General features: G+C 37.6%; 1 protein-coding gene across 2 annotated transcripts in view; it reads left to right on the top strand.

Annotated features, from left to right (window-relative positions):
* The window catches only part of USP25 (ubiquitin specific peptidase 25), an 87,740-nt gene that overhangs the window by 52,755 nt on the left and 19,737 nt on the right, over positions 1-15,248 (top strand). For both annotated transcript variants that reach the window (XM_064726758.1, XM_064726747.1), the window contains exons 7-16: positions 1,112-1,249; positions 2,112-2,188; positions 2,964-3,037; positions 4,498-4,646; positions 6,880-7,007; positions 7,765-7,860; positions 8,151-8,312; positions 10,685-10,893; positions 11,096-11,166; positions 14,560-14,788. In XM_064726758.1, coding sequence (XP_064582828.1) covers positions 1,112-1,249; positions 2,112-2,188; positions 2,964-3,037; positions 4,498-4,646; positions 6,880-7,007; positions 7,765-7,860; positions 8,151-8,312; positions 10,685-10,893; positions 11,096-11,166; positions 14,560-14,788 — 1,333 coding nt within the window. The remainder of the gene's footprint in view (positions 1-1,111; positions 1,250-2,111; positions 2,189-2,963; positions 3,038-4,497; positions 4,647-6,879; positions 7,008-7,764; positions 7,861-8,150; positions 8,313-10,684; positions 10,894-11,095; positions 11,167-14,559; positions 14,789-15,248) is intronic.

Below are 15,248 nucleotides of genomic sequence, written 5' to 3'. Positions count from 1 at the left end.
GAGATTGTTCTTAAATTAGGATGATTTGATGCTGAATTAGAGTGGCACTTGAAGTGCAACCTTTTCTGTGAGCAGTGTTTAGAGCAGTGTTTATAACTGGCAGGTATTTTGCAAGGTGGACTAGAAGAGCAAATTAAATTCAGATTTACATGGCTGGAAGAATTTCCTAGGTGTTATGTGGAACACATGGAATTCACTGTGCACTTTTGCAATCTGATGTAAACCATATTTTACATAAAAAAAGCTTTATGCCTCCTGGATTGACACAGGAATGACTAAACAAGTCTGCTGTCTGATGAGCATGTGAAATAGTTTGTCATCAAGTAATTCCAGTCTGACCAGTATCAGACATCTGTGGTGCCTTTGAATGATATTTTGTTCTAAATACAAGTAGATATTACATGGGGTTTAATTTCACAAGTATTTGCCAGCTATCTACTCAGGAGCAGATATCCAATCTCTGCAGCTTTGGTAACCTGTGATTTGATCTATGGTATTTGTGTTTCAGTTTATTTGTTTTTCATCATGCAGGCAGAAAGTATTTCTTCTCTTCTGAAAACCAGCAAAAGAATGCCATAGTCACATGAACTGTACTTCAAAGTTGGGTAGCAAGGAGAGCAGGCTATTTTACTTGTGTCAAGAGATATAATAAAGGTTAATTTAGACCTTAGAGGTTTAGTCTTCAGGAAAAAATAAGCTTAAAGGTGCTGAGTAGTGTGTAGGCTCACAAGAAATTCTTCTAGACGTACAGAGGAATACTAATTTCAGTAAAATAATGCTTATTGTTGCAGGGTGTTACTTCAAGCTTTTTAAGTCTTGAGAGAAACGTTTCTGTCCTAAATGCAGCTCTGCTTGTGCAGTTGTCAATGCAGGCTCTCTTCAAGACAAAGAGTGTCATCTAGATATTATTTCAGGGAACCTTTAGTTTTTGAAATGGAATTTGCTTCTCAGAAAACTGCATTATTTTGTAACATTGACAAGTAAAAGGCATGCAGCATTACCTTGGTACAAGTAACCTTATATATTATTATGACTCAGGTTATTGGGTAACATTTCTGTTCAGTAGCTTTCTGTTACCACTTTGTTAAATATTTTTATTCTTCACATACAGGAACATAGGAATCTGCCTTTCATGCGGGAATTGAGGTACCTGTTTGCACTTCTAGTTGGTTCAAAGAGAAAATATGTTGATCCATCAAGAGCAGTTGAAATCCTTAAAGATGCTTTTAAGTCAAATGATTCCCAACAGGTAAATTTCATGTATTTTCAATCAATTTTATGCATGAGTTTACACAGTCATATTGTAATAGGAAATACTTAACATAAACATAGGCAACAGAATTTCAAAATGTCCACAGAAAAGCAACTTCTAATGATCACAGTCTTTGAACTTATGTGGTTTCTGGTTCTGTTTATTAGAAAGATGAAAAAAACCAATCCAGACAACAGGACTATTTTATTCAATACACTTTCTTCCTATTATTTTAGAAATGGACTAATAGTTCAACATTCTTGCTTTTAGGATTTGGTTTAGCTTCCAAGTCTGGGGGTTTTCGAAGGAGAAATATTATTCTGATCTAACAGTATACCCAGGGCTGTACTGTTAATGTACAATGCCATTATATGCTTGTTTAGATACTGGTTTGGAGGATCTAAATATTAATATTCAGGATTATTACCAAAATCTTAAAGTGCATATTCTGCTTTTTTTTTGAGAAATATTCTATTTCTTGAGATGCTTTGTTTCATAACATGAGGTTATGTGACTGAGTTGTTTAATTACAATAGCACACTGAATTTGTTGCTTGATGAAAGTAATATTAGTCACCACTTGCTAGATACCAAAGGGTTTGAACAATGGGATTCAAGAGATGCCTTTGGACTAGCGTGGTGTGAAAGCTGAGCCCAAGTAACAAGGATCACAGGACAGTGTCACTGCTGAGGAACACCAGAGCCACTCATAAAAAAAACAATCATGGCATAGTCTTAGACATTGTGTGATTCTGGAACACTGGTGGAGGGGGAAGGGAATTCTGCTAAACTGGTCTTGTAAGGTGACACTTTGTTGTGTTCTGTTGCCAATGTGTACTGATCACTTTGTTTTTTAACAGCAAGATGTTAGTGAATTTACACACAAATTACTAGATTGGCTAGAAGATGCCTTCCAAATTAAAGCTGAAGAAGAGAGGTAAGATTTTTTTTCTAGCTCTGCATGTTGAACATTTTAGATGAGAGAAAAGCAAACCAAATCACCAAAAATGCAATTCTCTGTATGGCTGAAAAAATTTTGACTCAGTAGCTTGTTAAAGTTCAAGTGTGATTTTTTCCATGCATATCAATACTTTTGGGTTTTTTCCACAAGTTGTCTTTTTTCACCCTCTTATTTCATGTTAGAAATCTAGCTCCATGAAGTCCAGACTATATAAAGAGTAAAATAGAGAGGTGTTTTGTAGATAGTCAATTAGGCTTTTTTTATTTTAATACCATTTTGCTTTTTGATCCTGTAGTTAAAGTACTTCAAAACCTCGCTCCTCTTTCTCGTCTTAGAAGAAAATACACATTGTTTGTATTAGTGAGCGTCTGGAAACTCTTTTGAACACATGATTTTTTCTATAATGTTTCAAGAAACAGTTTTTACAAGTGTTTTGTACAGTTTAAGCTGTATTGTTACTTAATCTGGTTTGCATAGATTGTCTTAAAATGAAACGCTTCTGAAAACTAATTTTCAGAATATATTTTTCCCTGCGAATATCTGAATCATTGCTATTGTCATTAGAGGGAAGTACAAAAATAAATTAACAGTAAAATAGGCATAATTTCTATAATGAATTCAGAAGTTTTTAAACTTCTGAATTCATTCATTCTGAACTCTGAACTTGAGAAGAATTAACAGTTTTATAAATCAAGGGTTGTAGCTTTGACTTGGTTTTTTTTTTGCACTAACAAAGCTCTTGTTCTTTCAGGGATGGAGAGAAACCAAAGAACCCAATGGTGGAGTTGTTTTATGGAAGATTTCTAGCAGTAGGTGTACTTGAAGGTATGCATCAGAATTTACTTGCACTTCTCTGGTCATGTCTGATCTGTGCTTGTCCAAGCACACGGGTGACTGATGCATTTTTAGGATTTTAGCTGCTTCTGCAGAAGCAGATATGGAGAGCACACATATATAAATTTGTCTGTGACAAATGGTTGGTGAGGTATGAGACTGAGGAGAAATGCAGTGAGCTGCAGGGATCCACAAAAACTGTTTTCATAACCTTCAGGAGCTGAGTGTAGTTCTCAGTGCAGCAGAACTTGGGGTGAGATGCTGAGGGAAAATGCTTGGAAAAAATTATTGGGGCACTGTTACCACTTAACAGAAGGCAAGATACTGTATTTCACTGAGCTGTTCTGTCATGCTCCCTCTGATTCATTTAATGCAATTTAAACCTTGAGTTACAGCATTTCCTTATGCACAATTTCTCATATGGAAAACTCACCCTCCTACAAGTACAGTTTGTTGGGAAACAAGTCAGTGGAAACCTGCTCAGGGGAGTGTGGTGAGAGTGCTAAGGAGGGAGACACTGTACAACAAGCTTCCCTTTACCTTATTTGTATGTGATTAGTAGATCTGCAGAATTGTACTGTTCTCTATTTTCAAAAGGCCCTGGAAGTATTTTTGAGTAATTTTAAAGTTGGTGATTCTGCCTCCCATCCAAATGAATGACTTTTGCATTTGAATTAAGCAGGTGTAGTCTTTTAAGTGGCTTCCAGGTTATTCTGTGACCTTGAACGTATTTCTAATGAGTTGTCAGATTTTGAAACCATTCTGCAGATTTCTTGCTGGTAGCATTCTTGCTTCTTTATATTTATCTGCTTTCATTCCTTACATTCTCATTTTAACAGAGGAGATATGTAAAAGTCAAACAAATGAAAAGAAACTAGGGGATGCAAGACTTGTTACTGACTTTAGGTTGAAATAAATTGAATTTCTAGGTTGAAATCACTTGTCCCCCATATTTGTCCTCATTTTTGCACTTACATCTTAATACAATGTTACCAAAATATAATCTTGTTTTCAGGACAGAAATGAATGTTCTCTTTTGTAGCTTATTTTTGCAAAGTGTACTTGTACAAAGGGCTCTTTCATACCAGCAATTCCCCTGGCTTTGCTGATACAATATACATTTGTATTATGAAGCTCCTATTTGCAGGGAGGACTTTGATTTATATGTGTAAAACTTGCCATATGTCTGTGGTGCCAAGTAATTTTCAGTTTTGCTTATTACCAAAAGATGCTAAAAAAATATAAAAGTGGGCTGAAGAGGAAAATACAGTAATTTTTAATATTGCTTGAGCAGCATTTTTGAATAAATTGTCTTTTGGCTTATAATTAAATTCAATAAGAAAATGTGGGTATTGTTTAGTAGATGAGATCAATTGACCTAGGATAGATAGAGGTTTTTTTGAGGTAGTTTTTTGTTCTAAAACATTAACTGCTTAATTTTTCATGTGAAGGTAAAAAATTTGAAAACACAGAAATGTTTGGCCAGTATCCACTACAGGTTAATGGCTTTAAAGATCTGCATGAGTGCCTAGAAGCTGCAATGATTGAAGGGGAAATTGAATCTCTCCATTCAGAAAACTCTGCAAAGTCTGGTCAGGAGGTGAGTTAAGTGCTCCTGTGGACTTCTCTTGGGATGGTATTGTAGTGCCCTTTATTTTTCTTTGGGTTTCATGTCTGGTTTTTATGGTTCATGGCACCTGCTGTATAGATGGGAATCCCCATTGCCTGTAAAGGCTCAGCTGCTTTCTCTTTACGCAGTTGTTCATGTTTCATCACAGTTATTTTAAAAATGTGAAATCTTGGAGGTTTTTTCCTACTTAGGTAAAAAGTTCAGGTGTAATTTCTTCCTTGATGTCACTCTTCTGCAGTAGTGCAATTTTGCTTCCTTTAATGTGAAGCCTAGTGACACACACTGAAATCATCCTCCAGTCTGAAGTTCTGGTACCAATTTGTGTTTTACAACAAATGTTTTATGGCATCTCTTCTACGATGAGCATATTTCCTGAAATGTAATTTGATGGAAACAAAATCACATAAATTTCTTGGTGCAATCCCAAATTTAGTTTCTCCATGCAAGGTGAAGCCTTGTTTGTATCTACTACAGGAGCATAACTGTTCATCTTATGAACTAAAGGTTGTCTTGCAGTAATAACCTGTGTGTATTCACACATAAAATACCAGTTCTGTTAAAAAAGCTTGACTAGAAATGTCAGACTTGGGTGTTGTGGGTTTGTTTTGGTTTTGAGGCTTTTTTAACTTGTAATATTGGGAAACAGCAGGATAGTGAATTACAGATCTATACTGTTAAGCTTTGAGTTCTGTGAAATTGTCAGCTTTGCTTCTTAGAATGTGGAAATAGAAGTGAAATAGACACATGACAGATTTACAGTGGTGGGAAAACAAGAAAAGTAATGTGTCAAGTCCTACTCTAGAAAAAGCATTGCTTTATTATGACTGGGGCCAAGTAAATTGGTTATGTGCCCCTGAAATAATCTATAGTGTTATTGCTTCTTTTAGTAGCTGTGTTTAAATGCCTGAAAGATGTCACAGTGCACTGGAAGGTTTGGAAGTACTAAATAACTCTGAATTTCTTGTATCTTTAACATGGTCTGTCTCAACTGAACAAAGACTTCAAGTAACTTTTTTCTGAGTTGATTGATATCAAAGCTTAAAGAGAATAATAATGTGGTACTCAAATGTGTTGAAAGATCCTCAAAGTAACATTCTGGGTTCTTTTTCCTTTTTCCTACCATTGGCTGTAATAGGGTATTTAGCTTGACTGCTATTAGTATAAGTATTAATATTAGTATTGTTATCATGATACCTAAAAGCCTCAGTTACAGAGCAGGGTGTCAGCTAGTGAGCTAATGTAGGAACAGAAAAAGGAGACATTCTCTGTCCTGAGGAACTTAAATCCTTCTTCAAGAGAATTTCAGCCATGAGCACTGGAAGCAAAGGCTGTTTGCCAGTTATTATATGAAAAGACTATTCAAGACATTTGGCTGGATAGGAGAACTTGAAGTGAGCCCTGAGTCAAATGCCACATCTGGGCTATGGCACTGATGACAGATATGTCAATGGTGTCTGCAGCAATCAGAGAAACTTCAGGTGGTGGTTAGACACCCCAAACTTATTTAAATGGGTAGACTGTGGTTGTTATGTGTGAGAATGGACAGGAAAAAAATGATCTTCAGTGCTGGAACTGGAGCTGGATTTGTATTGTAGTTGAGAAACAACATATGTAAAAAAAGAAATGAGGACTAGGGATAGACCTCTGCTGAGTAGTCAAAGACAAATGGGGTAAGATGATGATAGCAGAAGATTGTAAGATGATTAGAGACATGAGTAGAAACTTTAAGCTGTTAGTATGCAGGAAATGTCAAACACTCACTGATCCTGTTTCAGAGGGGATCATTAGAAGCTTTGAATGTTGCTAGGTGAATGAAAGGATCAGGAAGCTGAGTCTGAGAGAACTATAGCAGGAAGAGCACTTGCTAACAGTGTAAACAGCCCTTTCAGTATCATTGAGGAGTTGACAAGGCAGGTAGGCTCAAGCATGAGCTGATTTCTGTATGAGCAAAATAAATGTGAGTGGAATAAGTATTTCTGCCTCCTCTGCTGGAACACAGATAGCAAAGCTTTTATGGGCATGGGCAACTAATAGTCTGTGTTTACATTGAAGGGAGAGGGTGGTAGCATTGGAAAACTTATGCTGACCCACTCTAACACCAGTTTCTGTCATAGTTGTGTCAGTCTGCAGGTATTGTGTCATTATTACTGAATTTCTGCTATTGGAAGGCATTAATTTTGGGGATTTCTGTTTCTTCATCCAGCACTGGTTCACAGAGCTTCCTCCTGTCTTAACATTTGAGCTGTCAAGATTTGAGTTTAATCAGGCTTTGGGGAGACCAGAGAAGATACACAACAAATTAGAATTTCCTCCAATTTTGTATCTAGACAGGTATGGTATAATATTATCAACAAAATTCTAGTGTGGATATAAAGTAAATCTTGTAAGTTTGTAAAGTTCATGATGTGTCTTATGCTCACTTGAATCATAGTAAATTTATGTTCTATTTACACAATTTAGAGTATTCATGGGTTTCATCTGTTTCAGAAAGTACACATAGATCACAATTTAAGACATACTGCTGCTTTGTGTCAAAAACCTGCTTCCACTTTCATTTATTGCTCGGTACTTGTGTACACAGGCAAAATACTCTGAAAAATCAGACCCACCGTTTATGGGTCCCTTTGGGAAACATGGTGGCAAGTTGGATATTTTGTGGTGTTCCAGATGGTCTTCAGACATGCAGTCAGTTCTCAGCATGAGTGCATGCAGTTTCTCTTTAGAGCAAAAATACCAGGATGGCTTTCAGTAAAGTTATTTGTGAACCTAAATAATGAAACAGTAGTATTGCTCTGTGGTTGCCACTTAAACTACTTAATTTAGAATCTCTCTAATAGTGGCTTTTTAATACATTTTTGTCATCCTCAGTATCAACAGTGCTTTTGACACTGGGGAAAATGCATCTTCTGAAAGTTATGGAAGGGAAGGCTCATTTTCTTCTCAGTTCTGTTTTAGTGCTGAGTATGTTGTAGGTTCTAGAGGGTGTGAGTTTTTATTAGTATTGAACTGCATGGCTGATGGAGACAGACCTCAGTTTCACTGGTGGGATACTATAGGCTGACAATCCTTTCTAAATTTTGTTTTACAGGTATATGCACAAAAACAGAGAAATAACAAGAATTAAACGAGATGAAATCAAGAGACTCAAAGAGTACCTCACAGTTTTACAACAGAGATTAGAACGGTACTATAGATAACTGTGTCAATGCAAATAGTATTGTGGGCTACGTAGAATAACTCTTTGCAATTGTATACTTTGTGTATTACCTGAGATTTCCTTTCTATATCTTTTCTTTTAACCTTTCTTTGGAAGCTATGTATGAGTGTTGTAATTCTGATTCATGAAACATGCTAGGAAAGATTTGCTTGAATTAATTGCAGTCAATCAGAAAAAAAATATAATTTTTTTTTCTTTTTTAATTTTTTTTTTTTGTATCTGTGAGTCATGGCATTAATACGTTTTGTGGTTAACAGATATTTAAGCTATGGTTCTGGTCCTAAACGATTCCCCTTGGTAGATGTCCTGCAGTATGCCCTGGAGTTTGCCTCCAGCAAGCCGGTGTGCACGTCCCCCGTGGATGACCTGGGTGCCAGTGCCCCTGCCAGTGGCACTCTGCCACCACAGATCCCCCCCAGGTAAGGGCTGCCTCTGCTCCCAGAGCTAACCAGCATGTTCAGCTGCTTTGTGCACCACACCAGTAAAACCAGGCATCTCTAGAAGGGGTAGCAAAAAGTTTCTGCTCTTTTCTTTCAGCACGGCAGGTTTAAATAAATAAAAATGTTAATGACCTGGGTTTGTCTCATGCACTTAGAAAAAAGTCTTCACAAGGAGATTACCATTTTCAAGCACAGCCCTATTTCATCTACAATTCTAAATAGACTGAAGATGCTGGTGAGGTCACTGATTCCCATGTGTATTGTTTAAGAATCTGAATTAGGCAAGTGTGTATGTGCTGCATAGCATCAAGGTTTCTGGTGTGCAATTTATCTGTTACTTTTTGCCTAGGAGCAAGCTCCTTTTCTGCCACGCAGTTTGCATATCTTACCAAATTTGTCAGGAACCTAAATAATCTGACTTCTTAAATGCAGAGCAACTAAAGTACCAGAGAGATCAATGTCCAATAATGTTGGTTTTCTCCCTGTTTAAGTTAGTAACTCAGTGTAGGGGGTTGAGTGTATGCTCAGTCAGTTTGCAGATGATGCCCAGCAGTTAAGGACTGGAGGGGTGCTGGTCAACAGTGACTGAACACGAGCCAGCAGTGCCCATGTGGCCAATGGCCCCTGGCCTGGATCAGCAGTGTGGCTGCAGGACCAGGGCAGTGACTGTGCCCTGTGCTGGGCACTGCTGAGGTCACACCTCAATCCTGTGCTCAGTTTTGGGCTCCTCACTGCAAGAGAACATTGAGGGGCTGGAGTGTGTCCAGAGAAGGCAATGGAGCTGGGGAAGGGTCTGGAACACAAGTGTGATGAGAGGGAGCTGGGGGGACTCAGCCTGGAGAAAAGGAGGCTCAGGGGAGAGCTTGTCACTCTCTACAGCTCCCTGACAGGAGGGTTAGCCAGGTGGGATCAGCCTCTTCTCCCAGGTAACAAGTGACAGGACACAAGGAAACAGCCTCAAGTTGCACTAGAGGAGGTTTAGATTGTATACTAAAAAATATTTGTTCACAGAAGGGTTTGTCAAATGTTGGAACAGACTTCCCAGGGCAGTGATGGAGTCTTCCTCTGTTTAAAATATGTGTAGATGTGGCATTGAGGGATATGGTTCAGTGGTGGACTTGGCAGTGCTGGGTTAATGGTTGGACTTCATCATCTTAGTTGTTTTCTCCAACCTAAATAATTCTTTGGCAATAGAGTACAATGCTGGATAAGTGGACATTTAACAGTTTGTAACATAGCTTTGTATATTGTATTTGGACAATAGGGTTCTGTCTTCTGGGTCAGTCAAGGTTGTTAAATTTGTCATTCAGGGAAGTGAAGTACATTAATCTAACAAGGTTTTAGCAAGATGTCCAATGCCTTACTGGTATCATGCCAGCAAAAATTGTGGTGATTGATAAGAGAAGACAAACTTTTAAAAGTTACCATTGCTTCCATGAAATGTAATATCAAAAGTAATAAACTGATCAAACTCCTGTACAAAATGTTTGTTCTGTAGAAATGAAAGTACTGTGGCTTTTTTGTCCATCTGTAGAAACACCACAGCATGTTATATGGAGTGATATTTTCAGCTCTTAATGTTCTCAGACCTTTCTAAACTAATGAAAAATCCAAGTTCCTCAGGCTGTATCATGATGCTATACACAAAGTAAAAATTCAGTGGGATGCAAGAAAGATCTTCAGATTCCTCTTATGCGGTGTAATTATATAGAAGTGATCTTGTTGATGGGAAGAGAAAAATCTGTAACAAGTAACATTTTTATTACCCTGCTGCTCTTGCAGAATTCTCCTAAGGTGGCTGCTTTGCAGTTTGTGTTAGAGTGGTTTGGAAGAAATTTAGATGGCTTGGTAGTGCATTTCCTGTGTGGCATAAATATCAGAGGTCCCTTCATTATTGCTGTTCAGCTAACATAAGTTGTAGGTAGGATGTTAGAAAAAGTCTGCTAGGCATAAGACACATGAAGGAAGTTGTTAAACTGAGCATTTGTGCGTATTGGATTTTATGGTCATTGGCCATAAGACAAACTGCTGCGATTTCTCTCTCTGCCATTTGGCTGTAAATGTTTCAAACCATAGTTATTTACATGTATGACATGATTTGAAATTGTTCAGTAGTGTTTCAAATAAAGCAAACTTTGTTGTTGTGCTAATATGTAATGCACCACAAAGCTTTCAGAATTTAAATACTAATTCCATGTTGCTATTGTAGTTATTTTTTCTGGATTGCTCTTTAGGAAATTATTACTGTTAAAATGCCTGTTTTCAGATAAAAAGCTTATTTTTATGGTGTAACTTTTAGTCTCTCTACATGATGATTCAATTTTTATATTTCATGTTTTGAATGAATGCAGCACAATAGAGCAGCAGGGGCCTTCATCATCAGAAGTCCCAAGCACATCTCCTGTACAGAGATCAGTAATACATAAACCATTCACACAATCACGGATTCCCCCTGACCTGCCCATGCATCCAGCACCAAGGCACATCACAGAGGAGGAGCTGTCTGTCCTGGAGGGCTGCTTGCACCGCTGGAGGACTGAAGTAGAGAATGACACAAGAGGTAATGTCACACTGGGCATTTGCTGTAGGAAAGGATTTGTGCACATGGGGGAAATCTTTCATCCTAGAAGGTTTAGCATTTGGTTTGTAGATAGATGTACCATGTGTGAAATGCACCGTTTGGTTTTTCATGAGATAAAGATGTAGTCATGTGCAGTTATACAGCCTTGTGGAAAAAAAGTTCTTTCTTCTTTGTCTTTCAGATTTACAAGAAAGTATATCCCGAATACATCGGACAATTGAGTTGATGTACTCTGACAAAACAATGGTCCAGGCAAGTACAGTTTTGGCATAACTGAAAATAGATTTTTTTTGCACTTTTTAAAAATTCTTAGATGCTTGAAAACAGAGCAAGTATACGGTTATGTAGTGTTTTGAGAAATTTCATTGCAAAGTCATAATGGGCTTTGTAAGCCTTTAGTTGTGCACAGTCAAATGAAAGACAGCATTACAGTATTTTAGAGGTGACATGCTTAAATTCAGGCAACTATGATGAAAAGCCCAAGTATGTTCTACCTCTGATCCTCATTTTTTACTTGAATGCAGATTTGCTTAGCAAAATTTTCTTGCCCTGATTTGCCCATTATTACTCAGTAACCTTATGGGTTTAAGGTGATGAAGCATTAGACACAGGGAAGTGCTGTTTACTTTGCTGCTTAGTGCCACTGTGTATTGCAGCTTCTATGCTAATACAATGAAATTCAAGGCTCCTGATTTTGATTTGTAGTTAATTCCAGTGAGTGGTTTTGTTGCTATTGGCTTGTTTGTTTGTTTGTTTGTTTACTTTTTCTGGATTTTTTATCACTCACAACTTTGATTATTAGTCTAAGCTATCTTCTAGCAAATTCTTATTCTGTGTAATCTGAACAGTTTTTTAAAATCTTTTGCTGTGGAGTTGTGGCTCCTCTGCTGTTTCTTATGTTCACATACTCATCTTCTCTTGCTCTTGAGAGGTTTTAAGGTTAAGGATTTCTTCCTCTGTTACTTTCTGTTAGTAAAAAGAACTATTTGCATTCCAAGATCTGTTCAGCTTACAGTTTTTCTTGAGTATGTTTTCTTTTTGTACATGGCTCCTAATAGTTACTGGCAGCTGAACTGTAATGTTAAGGATCTCAGGCAGATTTGCCTAGATGAATTTGTTTAAGCTTGCTACTAGCAGGCACTTTTTTCCCTTAATACTTGTGTTCTAAGAAGAAGGCCACAAGCTACATGTCATCTAACTGTAAAATTAATTAATTTAGTAACTTGCGTACTTGCATCTGAATAATCTACCTGTGTTGGCTTAGGTGTTGCAGGAAGAAATACCTCTGGATAGCAAAGATACTAGTCAGCTCTTATTACAAAAGAAAAAAGAGATTTCTTAGTAAAATACAAAGTAGGTGCTGAACCCATCTGAAATCACAGGCAGGAAGGGAAGCTGCCCTCCTGCAGCTCACCTGGTTTGTCCCTGTTGCTGTTTTGGCACAACAGGAAGGAGGCAGGTACACAGAGCTGTCTGCTTTTCCCTGCTTCCTCTGTCTCTGGGTGATTTGATAGCTGGGTATTGCCCCATTCCCTGGGAACAGTTTCCCTCTGCAAAATACAATTGCAGGATTGCAGTCTTGAAGTCAAGTTCTATGCACATAAAACTAGATACATTTTTAAGACAAGCATACACTAGGAAGCATCCTGCAAATATTATATTTATGAACTATTTGATAAGCTCTTTGTTTTCTCATTTTGTCCTTTAGGATTCTGAGCAGATACAGTAGTCCATAAAACCTTTGTCAAATTGTCATATGAAATGCATTCCTGAAATCTTTATTGTTTCATTCTCCTGAATGAATGTTTTATCAGCTGCTTATTTATTTCCTTCCTTCTGTGAACTTGCTGTTGGGAAAGAGACACAGTTGTTTTTTCTGTGGGAGTTCATCTTGGATATAGCAGCTTTGACATATCTGTTCTCTAGCTACATGTGATGGGGTTGGTGAAGCTCCATTCCTGATTTACAAGTACCAAGTGTAAACTGAGAAGTTTAATGCCACCCATGTTTGTGTTGCCTTGTGCTGTTAATCACTGTTGATATAATGGCTTATCACAAGAGATGCCTGCTGGCACTGAACTCACCTGTCCCCTGGTCACAGACCTCTGTGGGGAACCTTCCTGAAAGCTCAGTGTGGGTGACTGACAGCTGCTTCTCCTGGCTTGGAAGAAAGGGTAGGGACCCTCAAGCTGACCCAGTTCACATGGTTTTACTTAAAAACTATTTAAATTCAACGGGGATTTTTAGTTCCTGATTTTACAGTAAGAAAATTTTGTTTTGACAAAGTCTAAAGAGACTCCTTTTTTATTAAATCAGGATCTGCATACATTTGTGTGCATATACAGAGGCTTGCAGTCATGTTAAGGAGGCTTTCACACTGGTTTAATAACAGATGTTAAAAACCCCAGAGCATTCAGATTTAAGGACTTGTCAGGATTTCTTCTTGTGTTTGGGAGATTTAGAGTGTGATGTGGTGTCTGGAAAGACAGGCTGTTTGATTCCAGCTGCTGTGCAGTCACTCTGCTTTACAGTTCAAGGGGAGTTGCATATCTCCAGCCCTTGCATATAGCCTGGAAGAGAATGATCAGCTTAAAAATAACTTCAAGAAGTTTCTCCAGTCACAGATAGGTGTGTGTTTGTGATTGTTGCAGTACTCAAATGATGTTTGCAAAAAGTACTCAGTACACCTTGAGTTAAAGACTGTTTATCTTCAGTCCAGATTGTGACACCAGCACAAGTTGGTTTTGGGGTTTTTCATCCCAGCTGAGCTGTTGTCATTGAGACACGCTGAGCATAGCAGAGAAGCTCAGCTTTCCTTTTTATGTTGCATGTGCAACAGCAGGTTAAAATGAGTCAATCACTAAGATGTTCTCAAAGGACTTACAAGTAAGAAAGAACTCATTCATTCTGCTTTTCTTTCTCCTTCAGACTCGCCATTACTTAGGTAGAAACAAAGTTTCTCATTGTTCTTATTTGTTGGTGTACAGATGTAGCCTGGAATTCATTTTCCACTGATCCTAGAAACTGCTATCATCCTTTCCCTCAGGAGGAGGAAGGGACCTTTTCAGGTCTTCTGTGCTTTATTTAACTTTTCCTGATACAGTTAAAACAGTGGAAAACAGTTGTATTCCTATTCTACTGTGAGAATTCTATTTTTGGGTAACTGAAGCAGATACTAATTTAAATAAATTCTTTTACTGTCACACAAAAAACACTGAGTTTGAATTTGCATGCGCCGTTGCAGACTTTTTGACAGGTTTGCCAGATTGGAACTGAAGCAAATCAGAGACAGTCAAGGCTGAGTTATTTGAGGGTTTTTTTGATAGATACAATGAAGGTAGGAATATTAAGGAATTAAGAAAAGAGGATGAGTGACAGTAAAGGCAGCAGAGTAGACCTATATGTGATATACTAATATTTTAAGATCTCCTGTAACTAGTAGTGGTAAGTAACATAGTTCCAAGTCCTTATGCTTAGTGGGTTGCCAGTTTTACTTGTTTTTCCTCTGTGTTCTGTTTTGATTCTGATTAACTTTATTTCAGTTACCTTTATTTCATGTAGCAATTATTGGTGGCATACAATAGGAACTAAATGCTGTCAGGGAGGGTTTGGCATTTGTTTTATCTCCTGTTTTGTTTTTTTAAGGTTCCTTATAGGTTGCATGCTGTCCTAGTTCATGAGGGTCAAGCAAATGCAGGACACTACTGGGCATATATTTATGACCACCACCAGAACAGATGGATGAAATATAATGATATTTCTGTGACAAAGTCAACTTGGGAAGAGTTGGAACGGGACTCTTTTGGTGGTTACAGGAATGCCAGTGCATATTGTTTAATGTACATTAATGACAAGGAGCAGTACTTGATACAAGGTAATGTTATCTACACAGATTCTGCATGATATAGAATAGCTGAATACATTGGTTAAACAAACTTCTTTCAGATGGATTTCCAGATTTTTGAAATGTTTTTAATAGTTATTGAAAATTTTATTCCTGCTAACTGTTAGATTGTTTTTGTGGGTGGAGCAATTGCTGTTCAGCTTATAGATCAATAAAAAGAATGCCTGTGTTTCAGCATTATTAAGATTCAAAAAAAAAACCAAAAAAAACCTGTTTGTTAATTTGTAAATATTTAGAGAAGGGATTGCAGAATTTTGGAGGGTTTATCTCAAGATTAGGAGAGAGGTATGGAAATGGAGAAATGAGCCATTTGACGTTAAAATCCTTGTGTAGCTGCTTTTTTTCCCCATAAGCTTCAGAGCCCTGATTCACTCTACTGGAGCATGAAAACTTGAAAGCTTATGCAGTAAATTAAAATGTGAATAACTTA

This window comes from Zonotrichia leucophrys, chromosome 1, assembly GCF_028769735.1.
Source record: "Zonotrichia leucophrys gambelii isolate GWCS_2022_RI chromosome 1, RI_Zleu_2.0, whole genome shotgun sequence".
Lineage (NCBI taxonomy): Eukaryota > Metazoa > Chordata > Aves > Passeriformes > Passerellidae > Zonotrichia > Zonotrichia leucophrys.
Note: the sequence above shows the minus strand (reverse complement) of the source record. Positions and strands in the feature narration are given on the sequence as shown.